The 17,256-nt window shown below is 39.0% G+C and overlaps 1 protein-coding gene across 45 annotated transcripts in view; it reads right to left on the bottom strand.

Annotated features, from left to right (window-relative positions):
- Positions 1–17,256, bottom strand: part of DST (dystonin) — a 295,306-nt gene that overhangs the window by 196,278 nt on the left and 81,772 nt on the right. For 44 of the 45 annotated variants that reach the window (XM_015284861.4, XM_015284867.4, XM_015284863.4 and 41 more), the window contains one exon: positions 4,954–5,015. In XM_015284861.4, coding sequence (XP_015140347.2) covers positions 4,954–5,015 — 62 coding nt within the window. Of the gene's footprint in view, positions 1–4,953; positions 5,016–10,820; positions 10,917–17,256 lie in introns of those variants that run through there. The other variant, XM_046939286.1, reaches the window with a different exon arrangement.

Below are 17,256 nucleotides of genomic sequence, written 5' to 3'. Positions count from 1 at the left end.
ACAGCTCCTCTACCATTAGACGCATACCTGGACATTTCATGAAGCTATCAATGCAAGACGCCATTAGCAAACCGCAGGTTGTCTGAAGGACTCACAGGAATCAATAACGTCGAGTTGCTATTCTGAATTATTCATTTCGTCTTTGCACTATGAAAAACGCTTACTTCTATAACACACTATCAGTGTACCACAGCAATGCAGTTCAAAATTTTGAACGTGGAGCTTGGAAATAGTAATTTTAAAAGTGTTTTGTCCAGCTAGTTGTAAAAGCTTTCTTGCTCATAAGACCTTTAGCAGTGATTTTGGAGCAACCAATTCCTGTGCAGAGATGCTGCCCATTGCTCCCATCACCGGCATGCTCCTCTCAAAGCCCCACCAGCTGAAGGCCCAAGATGGGAGAACAGCCTCCCCTGCAGCGCAGCTGCCCATCAACCCCAAGGTCCACACTGCTGCTAGAAGGTTGAGCATGAGGTTCTCTACAACCTCTTCCATCAGAAGGAAAAAATCCTTAGGGGGAAAATACCTAGGTGCTTCATATGTATTATATAGGGAAGGGAGCATATAAAGGGAGGGAAGGGAGCGTATAAACAGGAAGGGGAGCGGCTGTTTACAAAGGTGGATAGTGATAGGACAAGGGGGAATGGTTTTAAACTGGGACAGGGGAGGTTTAGGTTGGATATTAGGAGGAAGATTTTCACTCAGAGGGTGGTGATGCACTGGAACAGGTTGCCCAAGGAGGTTGTGGATGCCCCATCCCTGGAGGCATTCAAGGCCAGTCTGGATGTGGCTCTGGGCAGCCTGGTATGGTGGTTGGTGACCCTGCACATAGCAGGGGGGTTGAAACTCAATGATCATTGTGGTCCTTTTCAACCCAGGCCATTCTATGATTTTATGTATCTCTGTTATCCGTTAGAGCCTTGATCTAGCTAGTCTCTGGTTACCTTCCCTTATGCTGTATTTTCAGCTTACAATAATTGGTGATAAATAAATTTCAAATACTTCAAAATATCCTGTTTAATCTACCCAGACTAAGCTGTAGTACTGCAAAAATATTTTAACTGGTTTGAAAACGGGACTGAATGAGAAATAAAGATTTGTCTGCTTTTACATTTTTACATTTCAGGGTCTGGGATTCAAAGGAATTTAAGGAAGAATTCTCAGGCTTTACTGGAAATTGCAGTTCACTTCAGGCTCTTTAACAATGCTACACCAGAATGAAAACCTTTCTTTTCCCAAAGGAAAGCTGGTTTTGTTAGGTCTGGTGCTACTTATTAATATAGAAAGTCCTAAGATCTCCACCCCACTGCCACCCTAACCTGGAATGTGAACTTCTTTCTGGAAGCTCATATCACACAGCAGGCAAGTCTGATATCTCACCTCTCCAGTTTGTATGTCAACAAGAAGTAAAAGCATATAAACCAGAGCCCCACCATCAGACGTTAAACAGTAGCCTAAATGAGTGCAATGCTCTTACCATCCCTAGGAAAATCATTATAAATTCTAAAGAAAAAGATTAGCGTTAAAAAAACTGCATTGCCAGTCCATTTGGTCTTGAACTGTGAAATACAAAAAATAGTTGAATTTGGTAAATAATGTATTACGTACCTGTCTGTAAAAATACGCATCTCACAACTGCTTACAGGAAATATTTCTGCAATGACTATGGCTCTAGTTTAGCAAAGTACACAAACACATGCTTAACTAGTCAGCTGAACTGACAAGGGATTAGTCTCATTCACTGAAGTTTAGTATGCTCTTGCGTGCTTTGAAACCAACTCAAAATGGGCAGCAGAAGGCAGGAGGGTAAATGTTTCTCAGCCATATTTTTTGTTGTTACTCAGCAAGTCCCTCTATATTTATAGAATATAGCTAGGAGAATGACAGTAGGCTTCCGTGCTATCCCCTACCAAATGATGGTAACCCATAAAAGCATCGTGATGTTGACGTAGAAAAAAACTCTTTTGAATATACTACTATTAAGGAATAAAAGTCCACTACTTTCCCCAGGACATTGGGTTGCAAGAGAACAGAAGATGAATTAAAATGGGCAAGAAAGGAACTCAACAAGCATGGAAAAAGTAAAAAGAGGAAAGAGAGGGAAAGAAAAATTGGAAAAAAAAAAAAAAACCACAGAGGAAAAAAAGTAGGGGGAGAGAAAGGAAAGAACATCTACAAGAAGGAAAAATATTAAAAGAAACATGCACTTTCTCCCTGTCCAAGTAACAGTGGTTCTGTACACATGCACATTCTGCTGCTCTCCACAGTCTGTATTCACTTCTTGCTGAACCACAGCACAGTGACAGATAAGACAGTTTACATCTTTTTTCAGGCTGTGAATGGGAAGCACTTCCAGATCACAACTTATCTTCCTCTAAGGTAGATATCTAAGACATCTAGAAGGATCTGTCCACTCTGCTAACGATACAAAAATTCTAGACATCTAGCTTATATAAACCTAGTGAGATGCATGAAATAAGCTGATTCTCACCTTTTCATTTTTTTCCTCTTCAACAAGCTACTGGCAATCAGTGAGTATGTATGAGTTGCATGTATTAAATCCAAGGTAACAAAGCTGAAAGCTATGACTCAAATTCAACTTAATGCATAGAACAAGACAGCTCTAGTGACCCTGTTAGAAATATACTCTTTTATGGTACTACTTTCACTGCGTTTCCATTATGTGCAATTTTATAAATATGCCCTTGCATCTGAGGGATTAATTTAACTTCCATGCAAGTCACAGTTCTAGAAATAACGTTGTAAGAACAGAAAATTGACAAGGTATAACCAACTGCTTATCTCCAAAAGATAAACTTTAGTTGATTCAAATTGTATTTGGGTAAGTTTAGAATTCAACTAAAGAATTGTTTAGGAAGCTATTTAAAATGAAAAATCACTGCCAGTAACAGACAAATATTTCTCTCCACAATCATTCACACCAAGAACTATCTGACAATGAAGGCCTGAGGCCCAAGAACTATCTGACAATGAAGGCCTGAGGCCCAAGAACTATCTGACAATGAAGGCCTGAGGCCACTGACCTTGGCATGCAAGTCACAGGGATTTAGTGTGAACTCTTCACTGCAATTTCCTTACAGGTTTAGATCCTAAATCCTTTCTAAGCTACTCCCAAGAGGTGGCAACGATGACTCTGCACGTTTTAAAACTGTGTAAAATAATGATGCACAACACTTTCAGTACACTGCTCTTCTGTAGAAACAGGCATTGTTTTAAACTTGTATTGAAGGATTATTCTAAATGCTTCTGACAGGATTTTCCATTTTTTCGCAGAAATTAAACCTGCATCTTTAAAAAGCATCTTTAATATAGAAGATCAGTAGCCCCAGAAACACAATAACAATTATCTTCAATTATAAAGTGAAATGCACGATGGTTAATTTGGAGATTGCATTTTGTGCCAGAGTACTGGCAAACTTCCTGTGTGATTTTTTTTCTCCTTTAAATCAAATTTCTCTGCAGTCATGGACAACAGATGCATTTCTTACATTGCAAATCTGAAGTAAAATCCAGAGTACTCTCGGAAGGGAACAGAGCAAGTCTGCAGCCTCCTTGCCTTTTCTCATTAGCAAGCAGAGGACTGCTGCAAGAGCACATGACCTCTTGGGTATACCAGGACCAGGGTGAGATGTCTAAAATAGGGTGCTGGGAGCTGCTGTTTCTACACAGCGTGATTCCTTCAGGTCTAGGAAACTCATAAACGGAAACGTACTCGCACTGTTTAGTACTGTTCTGTAGCTACAGATACCCCGCTCAGAGAAAGCTCTGCTCACAGAGCTGCTAATGGCAGTACTGCTTCTGATGGCTCAGCCATGGTGGGGAGGACTCAAACAGCATTCCAGAAGACAGGTGTCTCTCTCACTAAGAGAAATAGTGATCAACTTCACGTCTGGGCCTTGCTAGCTCCCTAAGTCATGCTGCTTCCAAGAAGTACCCTGGTTTCAAATGCTTAAAAGATGCAAAACTAGAATTCTGCATCCTCTAAAGATCCAAGGAGATTTACAATAAACACTTTACATATCCCTGAATAAAGCCTGTAATGCTTCTGCATCCAATATTTCTCAAATACCTACAGCATAGCTGCAAGAAGAGATAATTAAGTCACTCTCTAGAAAATGTTATTTTTCTCTAAATATGAACACAAGCAAATTCTTCCAACAGTATCTGAACATTATACTCATACATTAAATCTCGACTCTGACAGCTAACAGATACGTTTTTATTTAATGTGACTTCTACATGAATTCAACCTCTGAAAAGAAATCAAAGTCAGTTATGTTCAGTAATTATACAATCAGTTTCTCCAGAGAAATGTCTGGGCTAGACAGTTGGCGCTGAAACAGCAGATTAAATTTAGAACTGAAGGGCCGTGCAGCAAAGGTGAACTCACAGCCTTTGGTTCTCTGTTGACTATGATCTGTACATATTGTTTAAATGATGCGCTCTGTCCCTGAGGACAAGTTCAGTGCTGTTCAAAAGAAAAGTGACTCTCATCCCTGGAAATCCTCTGTTTCTAATGCATGCGGATGTCACTGGATGACATGTTATTCTTTGCGAGGTCACTTCCCTGTTCTCAACACTGTACTTAATTTTATTTTTTTAATTTGTTCTATCTGTGCTGCTATAGACATGGCTGTCTAATGCTAGAGAAAAAAAATCAAGCTTTACAGACAGAAATGGTAACCCTTAAACTTTGGCTTATTTTAATTTCAAGTGCAAGTATTCAAACACCCTAGATTATCAGACAGAAGTATTTTAGCACCTTCATGACTGCTCAAAGACAAACCACATCCATATACTCTGTGATTTAAGATCTTCTTAGCTTAACTGCCTTACCATACAATGAAACTGCATTCCAAAATCAAACATTTAGTATAATGCACAATCACTGCTGTTATATTCAGTCATCAAGACATCACAGAAATACCAACTGACCTTCATGAGATGTTGATTTATCCATTTTGTGAAGGTCTTCTTTTGTACTTTATCCCGTTCATCTGGAGGTAAAAAGGAAAAAGAAAAAGGTTTTCAACAGCTCTACAAATTATGCAGATTTTTTTTTTTAAGGACGGCTTTAAGAAATTAACATTTGAATAATGTTTTAAAACAATATAGCCTATAGAAGCTCTGAAATATCTAATTAATAGCATAGAAATATTTTGCAGTACATTGCAGTATGTCAGGCAAAGGGTTCTTCAGCGGAGGATCTAAGTGAGTTCATCCAAGGCTACAGCACCACTGTTACAATAGGAGCACTGCTAATGGAAATGTAACTTCCTAGGAAAAGGTGACTGCACAAAATGTATTAAAAGATAAAAGCAAACTTTTAAGAAGTATAAATACTACTGATAGCCTCTGAAATCTGATAAATTATTACTTACTAAGAGGAATTCCCTTCCTTTATGAAAACCAGCTTTTTGGTAACTTTTTTTTTTTTTTTTTTTACTGGAATATCACACGTCTTCCAATACACTTTAGTCACAGAAAGCATCCTCACTCTTTTCAACCTCCACAATATATACTGTGGGGTGTTGGTTAACCCACTGAGGAGACCCAGCTACTGCTACACTAGCTGCTGCTAGTAGCTACTGCTCCTTGATATGGCAGCATCAACAGCTGCCCTCCAGACAGTGAGTAGAAATATCAAAAGCAGTAGGGTAAGGAAGCATCCTGTTATGGGTGGGATGTATGTACATGTATTCTTTAGAGCCATGCTAAAGAAACAGCAAGGCCACCCCAGCTGAAGCATCCAGTTCTATGTCCACAGAGCTATGCACGGTCACTGGGCGGTACAAATGCCCCACAGTGCCCGGAGCTGGAGCTGCAGGGCAGGACCCAGACCATCTGCACAAGCCTATAATAGCCAGATCCCTTAAGACCTTGTACAACAGAACTGCAGCTGCTTCACTGACTCGTACTATTTGTAGTGTGGCTGAGAAGGAGCTCAGGTAGCAAAACAAGACCCATTCTTCAGCTACCGCAATCACTAGAGGATTGAGTCACATCCTACATTTTACACTAAAAACACTTTTGGCAGACTAGTCAAAGGCAACAGAAGAAGTAAAATAAATAAATGGGAAAAAAAAAGTCATGGGAGGTCCACACCCATAGACATTTGAGTCACAGTGTGATACTGAGGCGTTTCAAAATGGCCTGAAATCACATGAGATCACACCCCAGGCCACATGGAGGCCTGTATACCTTTCCTCACAGCTGTGAGAAATGAGTATTCACTAACAAAAGCAAAAACAAGACAAGCAAAAGCTTGCAAAGCCTTTGTGTAGTTCTCCAATACGTGACTCACAGACTTTCTATACCCTTACACACATTTTTCCATGTGAGAATTACAGATTATTTGGAGGAGGGGGCGGGGAGGAGAAGGAAGAGGTTGATCATTTTAAAGCACCTATAATTTTTGTGTTCACTGTGGCAATGAGTTCTGCGGTTAGTACATGCAGTATACAGAACCTCTGCACAGAATAGGGACAGTTCCCAGAACACCTTTTCCATGTCACTCCATATCTGTACGTTTCTGACATACTCTTTTCCCTCCACAGAGCTCCACACTTATTCTAGTTGAAGGTTCAAAAAGAGAATTAAGAAACTAACTGTCAAGCAAAGCAAGCAGTATTTGAGAGAAAAATCTCATATTTAAAAACATTCTGCTTTTTGTGCTTTTAGGAAGAAAGGTTGAGGAAGTTGTGATTGTTTAGCTGGGAGAAGAGAACACCCCAGGGAAACCACATCGTGGCCTTCCAGTACTTAGAAATAAGTTATAAGTAGGAGGGGGGCTGAATTTAAGCAGGCAAGCAGACAGTGATAGGACAAGGGAGAGAGGCTTTAAACTAAAAGAGGGGAAATTTAGATTAGATATTAGAAGGAAATTCTTTACTCAGAGTGTGGTGATGCTCTGGCACAGGTTGCCCAGAGAGACTGTGGATGTTCCATTCCCGGAGGTGTTCAAAGCCAGGTTGGAAGTGCCTTGGGCAGCCTGATCTGGTGGGTGGCAATCCTGCCTACAGCAGGCAGTTGGAACAGGATGATCTTTAAGGTTCCTTTCAACCTAAACCATTCCATCTATACACTTTCCGATAGCTTTCATTCAGCAAGGCAGCATTTCCAACATGAATAATTCATGCAAGTAAGGTAGCAGCCCTGGCTTGCTTAATGTAGAGAACACAAAATCTCAGAAATGAAAGGAAACAAAAACTAACTTTACTTACAACTGTTCCATCGTGGGCAGCTATTTTAAAAGGAACACAAGTTTTCCAAGTTGCAGAATTTAATATGCCAGCCCACAAGCGTACAACGTGTCTTCTTTGCTAAGGTAACCTCAGCTAGTTTTGTCTAACTACTACCACAGTTTACATTTTGTTACTGGGACAACAGTGGAAAAAAAAAATCCTTTTCCATGTAGCTTGTTAGAACACGTAGTGACAATTAATTCCAACCCTACTTTTAATTAAAAGTAAGTAAAAGCTGATGCCTATTCCCCATATTCCTTATATATGCGTACATGATGCTTTTCTGCACTCGTAGATAAAACTGTACAGCTCTAACACAAACAAATGTGTAAAAAGGAAGAAAAATAAGAGTGCCATGTAGAAAAAAGCACTAGAATAAAAGAGCACTTTGTGACTTTTAATCAAAGAACCAATCTCTTTCAGAAAAGAAAATGCAGATTAGGATGAAAGCGCGGTGTAACAGTATTTCATGCAGCTGACCTCTGAGCAGAGAGCACCGAAGCCAAAACACCAAATGAAGTAACTAGCAGATAGGCAGCCTACTGCCAAAGTAATTCAAAACTTAACGAAACGAAACCCCTTCAAAGGCTCTGGTGAAAAGTTCTTCCCCAGAGAGCTCCAATGCCCTTTCATTACAAAGCAAACCTGCTGCTGGAAGCTACAAAGTTCACTGCAAAGCTCACTACTGACCCATGCAGCACATCAGCTCCACCAGCTCCCCATTCCATCGCTTTTCATCCTTAGTGAATGACTGCATTCTTCACTTCAAAACTTCAGAGTTCCCTTGCAGGGAGAGGTAAGCCGAGCAACGACTCAGGTTTCCAGCTGACAGAAAGTGGTAACTCCCCTTTAAAAAAAAAAAACCTACAAGCAAACAACCCATCTGCTGTTACAGCAAGGAAAACCCGTGAACACTATGGATTTAACTCACTGTGAGCACTAAATTCAGCATGTATGTTTGTTTGTTCTGAACTTTAAGTGCTTTACTGCATATCTGAATACACATGATGAGTTTTTCCAACCAGGAAGTCTGTTTTCTTGCCTGTGTCAATTAAGTGGCAAGGAAAGGACGCCATCGTGAAACACGCAGTGGAAGTGCTGCCTCAGCCAAAGCTGAATGCAGGTGAGGTGGCTGTAGAAAGAAAGGACATCTCACATCCCCTGGTCTATACACCATACTTCTAAGCTGTCACTAGCTAAGTAATCAACTTGAGTCTCTACTTTCCCTGTTATTGCAGATGTGTCAGAATAATGTCCAGAACAGATATCAGCCACACCAAGCTAAAAGACTTTTGTTCTACACACCTTGGAAAGTACCCCAATAAAATGCTTGAAGTCTTAATAGACTGATGCCTACTTTACCAATCTACACTGCAGCAGAGCTCCAGACTAGAACATTTGTAGGTAAAAGGTGGTTGCAGCATCTATCGTATCTCACTGCATGTTCTTGGACAACGCCCTTGGAAATAACAGATTAACTATTAGGTTGCCATCTGTGGAACCAGGAGTTGATGATCCTCATAGGTCCCTTTCAACTCGGGATATTCTACCACCATGACCAATCTAAATGGTAAATTTAGGGGACAGATGCTTCCAACACTGATGTTTCCTTCCACAAATCTTCCTTGATTGCATGGCAGACAGTTTTCTTACCAGAATTACACCAAAGTCAACACTAGGCATGGATGCCTACTGCAATGCCGTCCTGGAGAGAAGCAGCCAAGCGTTACTCTAAGGGTAACTCAAAATCATCATTCAAAGTCCTGTTTTCCAGATACATTGCAAATTTCTGTACTTCTCTCCTCATTCCAATGGTGAAAATATCAAAAGTTGGGAGTTTTTAGTGACAAGACTTGGAAAAAAAAATTCTTCTGCACTGCACTGATAAGTTAAGTTTGCTTCTCTGCTGATATTTTGTTCGCTAACATGAGTGGCCAGATCAGCAGCAAGTCTTTCTACATTCATCCAGGTACTTTCAAAAGCCCTAATGCAAGTTATTGTTTACTTGTGCATTAACACACCAATTTTTCTGGACAAATTTCTTCTGTTTACCATACTTGTTCATATTCAAACTAAAAAAAAAAAAAATTTGAAAGAACATTATTGAGGTTGCAAAATAAAAATACTCCAAAGGAGAGTTAAAACTGGAATTAAGATTTGCTGTGAAACATTAATAAAATCCTCTTAGGAATATGCACTATAATATTTAATTAAACAACCACTTTCACTAGGCTGCTGTCTAGGGCATAATACTCATTTACAGAGTAATTATTCAATAATGTATTTCACATTGCTGTTGCATTCTGAGCACCAAACCTATTCACTGTTCACTCTTCAAGCTCAGAAGAAAAATATTCACTTAATTGTAGGGTTGCCTCTGGTGTTTTTAAGTGTAATGATTGAGCACATAGTACAGAATAGTTATTCAAAATTCCTAGGAAAGGAGAAAGGTATTATTTCCATTTCATCTTATATGGGAATCTCTGCAAACTCATTGGAGCCAGAACTACCAAGTGTGGAAGTGTTACAGTTTCAGGACCTATTTTAATGGGAGTGACAACTACTACATGAAAAGAACTATGGAAAAAAGAAGGACATTTCAAGTTATTTGCATCAGTTCCTATCTTATAAAAAATAAAAATGATAATAAATAAATAAATAAAAACCTCCCAGACCTCTATGAAATACTTAACAATTTAGTTGCTCAGAACTGGAGTGGCAGTATAAATTCAGTGTTTGTCATAACTTCTTAGCTAAGAACTCCACCCCAGTTCTGACCCCCCCAAAAATAAACCTGGGCAGATGTGACAGATTCCTTATAGTAATTAGCTCAGTTGACAACATGGCTATTAGTTCCTTGCTTCCTCTACCACAGTGTATTTTGCTTCACATCATGTTTTACCTTTTATATTTCAAAAAGACTATCTCATGCATTGTAATATAGAATGGTGCTATTCTTAAATCAGCTCTTCCTGAAGCACAAAAGATGTTTGCCAAGCTGGAAAGTAACATTTTATATTTTACCACCTTTATCTCTTTAATCATCAGCTTCCCCTTGGATTTATAAGATCAGAACTCATAACATTTCTTGTTTATGTCTCCGTTGCTGTTCATGTACCAGGACAGCTTAGGGAGTAGCACTAGCTGTCTGCAGGAGCTTGCCTTGGAGGCAGCATCACATTACTTCTTTTTTTAGAATGACTGAATGGAGGCCTTGTCAGCCAAATACAGAATTAAAGCATATCTGAAGACAGCTTGAAATGGTACAGAGTTTAGGTAATACTGAGGAAGATAGACAGTAAAGGCATGGGGCAAGGCAGGGAGACGTGAGAAAGAGAAATTTTAAAAAATTACAGTTTATGAGAGTAGATGATTAAATTTTGATAAGAGAGTTTGGAATAGACATAATGGTGGGGTTTCTCCTTGTTGGAAGAACAGTTAAAAGACATTAAAATAATCATTAGACAGTAGGATAGACAAGGATTCTTACACAAAGAATATGCACTACTACTTAAGAAGTACAATAAAAAATGAATGCTGTTGAAATGCATAGCCTACCTCACTGAGATTCACTTCTTTAAACTGATGAAAAGATAAGACACTGATTATTTTTCTTCAGCAAGTGTATCCCACTCAGCTGCTACCTGCCCTGCCAACGCATGCGTCAGTACAGAAAGGTTCTTTGAACAAGTGGCTCCTCCTCCGCCACAAGCTCCTGCCAGGCAAACCATTAGTTCTTACAGGGCTTCATTTAGGACATCATATCAGATCATACATGCACAAACTTAAGTAAATGAATCCAACACACTCCTATTCCAAGCAATATAAATTATATTTATATATTTAATATCAATATATTAATAAGCAATTATATCTTTAATATAAACAGCAATAAAGTAAGAACCTCAGTTTAGGTCTTCTCAATAATTTCCTGGTTGCTCAGTTTCCTCTCCTTGGAAAAACAACTTCCTTAAGCCATAGGGAGAATGGCCACATAAACAAGTCGGACTGATTAAAAGGATGGATCAGGGTAGAAGTTTTGCTCGTATTCTAATAGTGGATTCCCTTTCATGCTCTGGTTCTATTAAGCGAAAGACTACATGTATGAAGAGCTGAAGATAAACTAGAAATTACGTGTTGTCCAGGAATTACAGCCAAATAACACCACACTCTGACCCCACTGAAGTTAACAGTTAACCTTTACTGAAACAAAGCCCCCACTGCCTTACAAGCAATTTGGGTTCATCCTTCACAACATAAAAATTGATGTTTAGGATCTATGATATATTCTTCAACCAGAATATTTTCATTTCTCTGCCTTTCAAAAACTATTACTGCAAGTTTGACTTGACAAATCATTTTCTTGATATGCATTTAGCTATAAAGATGCAAGTATTCCCTGAAAAAAAATATTTTTTGTTTTTGTTCTTTAAAGAGACATACAATTTGTAGGCAGAATGTGAATTCAACTTGCTGACAGATATAAGCACACTAAAAGACTGGGAAGGCTGAAGAACTTCAGTATTTTATTTTGCATTACACTCAGACATCCCTTAGGAGGGACTCCCAGTGAAGCTGTCTCAACTGGAACAGCTGCAAGCAGAATCCAAGGATAGCAGCCTTTCATCTGCATCATGCTTAATGCATGTTTCCTCACCTAACTTCAGTGACCCACTTCAGCAGCTTCCCAGCATTACAAGTGAAGTAATAAAACGTTAATACAGACTAAATTATGGAGAGAAGACAAATACGTTGTAGAATTTCAACTGTTGTGATTTGTAATGAACAGTATTTGCCTTTGGAATATTGAAATTCTTTGTAACTAAATACTACCATAATATGTTGATTTATCAAAATGGATGGAGCACACCACAAAATCTGAAACTTGGAAACATTAACAATACACTTGCAATGAAATTAAAAGACTTATAAAAAAAACAACAAGTCTTTAGTCACATGTAAACTGTGATATTTGCTTTGTCATCAGCTCTTGCAAAAGGCTTCACAAGACAACTCCATCTGGAAGGTGGGTTGCTACCCTGCTACGAAATGAAGTACAACACTCAGACATTTCTGTCCCTGTCACAGTCTGGTAACTGATTAGATGAGCTTATCAGGACCCTGTACAGTCAACAACAAAATCTTAACTTTGGTTGCATCTCCCCCTCCAGCTTTACATAAACTAGCTGTTCACATGCTGTTTTCTAAACAAAAGATCCAATTCTATACACAAACAAGTGAGCACAGTTCCCTTGAATCAATGCAAGACAAGGCCCTAGCAGAACTCCATGAAATGAAGCAGTACTAGGAAAGATCCTATGGAGCCGAGGCAGCTCAAGATGACAACACTGCATAGGTGCACATGGCTCCCAGCTGTATAGAAACCCATGGCTCCTGCTGAACACACCCCAGGCACCTTTAAACAAGCTACCTTGGGTACTTGCAGTAAAACAGCTATGCTTTTACCAATCTCCAAAACAATTACCCAGATATAGCAGATCACAAACAACAGCTTGATTTTTGACATGGTTGACTGTAACACCAACATTTATAATCCAGATCAATATAGACTGCTAAATAAATTACTTGTTGAAACACAAAGACATAAGGCATAATGCAGAATACTTTTCTCTGTTACCATTCTAGTGTGTTAGAAACAAAGAGGTTTTTATATTTTTGGAGGTCCAAGTTTAAAGCTTGCTGTAGATAAAGGTGCAACTGTAGAACTGCCAGAGATAAAATAGAGCGATGACCACCTGAGGGTTCCAAATAAAGATCACATACAGACAAAATCATTAAAAAAAAAAATCTAAAAAACAAACCAAAAAAAAGACTGGCTCACCATCTGGGCTCGTGATATTCTGTAATGCACTGCACCTCAACTCTATAAATTCAGAACAACATGGAAAATGCAACAGACCACAGATTTGTATCCTGAAAATATTCAAAAATTTGCTAATTGCACACCCATCTGGCTCAACATGAAACTGCACTCATTAAATTCTCAGCTGGACCTTTTTCCTGACACTACTTCCTATTTATGCTTGAAGGAGAATAAAGAATTCAATTGATATGTTCCTGAACCTTGTGTGGAGAACTCATCTGCACACATCTATGCAGGTGTGCCTGGGTTTACCATCCTACACAGAAAATGCTGTGTAAAACATCAACAAATGAAACGAGAACTGTACGACTGATATGAGCAGCAGATACTGTAAACTAAGAATATCACGCTTGCATGGATGAAATACTGTCAATTGAGCATGTGTACATGTATCAAAATCAAGAGAAACCCCAAGAAACCACTTCATATTCATAAATCAGCCAGCACTTTGTAAAGTTATTGTAGTTAGTAACTAACTCACATCTCATAGTCAGTAATACATGAAATAAGCTCAAAAAATATTATACTTGTGTCTTCCTGTCCCAGCAACAAGAGTTACAATGAGATTAGAAGCACACATTAAATTCAGATCCCAGCTCCTGAAAGTTTATGAGTTAAGTATAAGGCAGGGAATCAACAGTGGGTACAAACAGTCTGCAGGAGAAATAAAAGGAAATAATCATAGAATCATAAAGATTGGAAAAGACCTCTAAGATGGTCAAATCCAACCATCAACCCATCACCACCACAATGACTGAACCATGTCCCTGTGTGCCACATGTACTTGCTTCTTGAACACCCCCAGGCACAGTGACTCCACTGCTTCCCTCAGCAGTGTGTTCCTACACTTGACCACTCATCCAGAGAAGAATTTTTTCCTAATACCCAACACAAGATAAGAAAATAATAGCAGTTACTTGTAAGCCTGTTCCATTTTAAGGGGCTAGGGGCACAGTCAATATAGCGTCCTGTTTTCTTATTGCAATAGTTAATTTGGTTCTTATATTCTCTTTGCTTACAATACCCTTCCACTCCTACTTACGTTCCCTTTCATACGCAAATTCTCCTCCAACTATATTCCACATACTCTCCCAAGATTTGCATGTCTGATAAATTCAGCATCTCTCCTTACTATACTGTTCCAATTAATATTCATTTCTTATTCAATTTCCAGGTTAAAAAGCCTTCCAAGAAAAAAATGTGAAGGAGAAAATTAAAGCAGCTGACCCGTGTAAGGAAAATCCTCTTGAAATTCAACCGTTAGTAAATCTACTTGTTGCAAAGGCTTCCTTTTGTGCAGCCCTCTCTCTTAATCCCTAGAATGAGATAGATGCTGATCTCTAATTCAAAGAGCACAAAAAAGCCAAATTCTGCAGACAGCAGTTGAGAGTCACCGAAAAACTGACATAAAAATACTGTTTTCCAGTTCACTTCAGTTTTCAGTACTATTTGAGCTCTGACTTTTACAGGAGAAGAACACCCATGTGAAAGTATCACATCCAGCTGTCAAGACACATAACAGCTGTACACAGTCTAAAAGAACATCTCAGTAGACATTACAGTGCCCTAGGAGGTATATCACAGTGCTTCCCAGCTTCTGGCTGTACCACCTTTTTGCATCACCCCCTCAACCAGAATTTTATCTCATTTAAAAAGAAGTTTCACACATTTATTTTAGTGAGATATCAGGAAGTGTTAAAGACATTAAAAACTGGTTTCTAGAATGCTAGATGACAGTTTTTGTTTTAAAATGCCAAATTGATTTTTAACTGAAATCCAACATTGGCAAGATGTGACTGACTAACAAAAGAGCAAAGGGCTTATTAGGCTATAGAACATTTCATCAAGGCAGTGCAAACTCAATGATAATAAGCAGCACTGCACTAAGAAAATTGCAAGCGTTTTCTCCAAGAGCCCAAACTCAGTGTATATACACTGACTCCATGCTTTCCTGAGCTTTTGCTCTGATAGATATCATATCCTGCTCTGCTCACTGTGCTCTCACTTGCAGAAAAAGCAGAGGAATAAACTCCATGAAATCCACAGAAAGGTCCTGAGAGAAGACATTTATGGAGGGAGAACAGCAATGCTTGCATGTGACATAGCATCGCCACGAAACACCACAGCTTACGTTGCCATTTCTTCAATGCAAGCTAGGGCTGGGAAACTTTAACGTGGTGTACAAAGTACACGTCAACACTCTCCCAAACACAGTATGATTTTCGCACATACTAATCTACTTACAATCAAAGGAGATTAATTCAGCTTGTACATAGCAAAGGTAACCAGAACAAGAATCAGAATCACTGGAGTTTAAATAAAAAAAGAAAAAACAACACAGAACCTCATCTGCTGATGTTTACAGCACAGCCGTGTGCAATGCTACCCCTGCCTTCATCTCCAGCAGCACACTCGCCCGTTGTTCTCCCTCCAGTTTCACAAACAATAACAGATTCTCTACTCCACAACAAAGAAACATAAAAATAAATGCTCAATGTTTTCTGTGTCTGCTACCAGACTTCTGGGCATTTAATACAAGTTCACATGAAAAAGAAAGCATTCCAGCCAGGTTCAGTTGAAGACCCGGTGTGAAGGACACACTTTAATTTTAAAATACACTTAAGATGATTTGGAAATGTCTCCGACCGCTTCTCTTGATTGCTACACGAAACCAGAGTAAGCTCTTTCTTTGAGCTGAACTGTTTCAATCACATTTTGTGTTTCACTGAGAGAATCTAAAATCTTAATCCACTTTACAATGGATTAGCAATTATTAGCAAAACAATTTTTACATTCACATAAACAAAAACTGCCTGACAGCAGTTTTGCTGAACTGTAGAAGATATTCAGTAGAAAAATATGTAAGTTATTAACTCAAACAATGAGATGTGACTGCTTGTCAAATAGGGTGTTACTATACAGAACATATAGTTGTGCAAACCATATACTTCTAGAACAGCAGTGGAAAGCAACATTAAATGGCATGCGTGTTCAACAGCATGCTATGGGAATACAGTCCCAATTACTTAATTACCCTTCCTATCTTCAATTGTTCTTCTAAATTTCAGAAGGCATGCAAACTTGCTGAGCACTTACCTGCTTTCTCTATCCCTCCCCCCTTTAGCCAACAGTGCAGGTTTACCACACAGATAGTCTAAGGAAGAATAGGTCTCTGTCTCTAATGTTCACAAAAAGCTATGAAATCTCTGTATGAAGTTTTGTATGACCATGAAGTTTCTGGTCTTTATAAACCAATACTATACCTATGCTAATAAAAGTAAACCACGTAATATCCTTATGTAGTTGTGTTCATGCTATAAATGACACATAGGAGCTGTGAGCTTATGATGCAGAGAAAGGAATAACCACGCTAATTTAGTCACATTAAAAATTATCCTGAAATAATTATCACTCTTTCTTAAAGTGAATTTCCATACCTAAACAATGAATTAAAATGGCATATTTTACTCCACAATCTTTTTTTTTTTTCCCCATATTCAGCAGCATGTAAAAAGGAAATACAGCATCACTTGAATCATCTGTGAACGATACCAAAATGATTTATCAGGTCCTACAGTAGTACTAAAGCTTATTGAACAAAAGGCCAGGGGTATTTGAGGATGACGTGAATAAGGGCAGGTACCTGATCCTTCATTAAACTTGTTAACCATAAAAATGTCCCTTCCTATGTGACCTAACTACAGAGTCAGAACCAGCCCGTAAGAGATTTTACTCAGCACCAAGGCAGTGCTGGAGGAGCTGGTGCTCTGCTCTCCTGATCCCCCAGAGCGTGGGACCTTTGAACCCAACCTAACTCTTGTCCTCTCCTCCTTTACCCTTCCTTAAGGGTCCATGCACAGCAGCTCCGTGCTGTTAGAGGTGAGAGAAGCAACATCACAAATGAGATTTGAAGGTTTTAAGAAGTAAAGGTCACTTCTGCACAAATATTGTCATGTGTGAAGAGCTGCTCAGACAGCAAAACAACAGGCAGCTCTGAAAATGGTGCTGTTAGGAAAAACAGAGAGGAATGAGAAATGATAGGACAGAGAGGGCTGTGAGTGGTATTGAAGACAGAGAAGAGTCCACACACTGTATTGGAAGAAGGAGGTG

Source organism: Gallus gallus, chromosome 3, assembly GCF_016699485.2.
Source record: "Gallus gallus isolate bGalGal1 chromosome 3, bGalGal1.mat.broiler.GRCg7b, whole genome shotgun sequence".
Taxonomy (NCBI): Eukaryota; Metazoa; Chordata; class Aves; order Galliformes; family Phasianidae; genus Gallus; species Gallus gallus.
The sequence above is the reverse complement of the archived record's forward strand: the minus strand, read 5'-3'. Positions and strand labels throughout refer to the sequence as shown.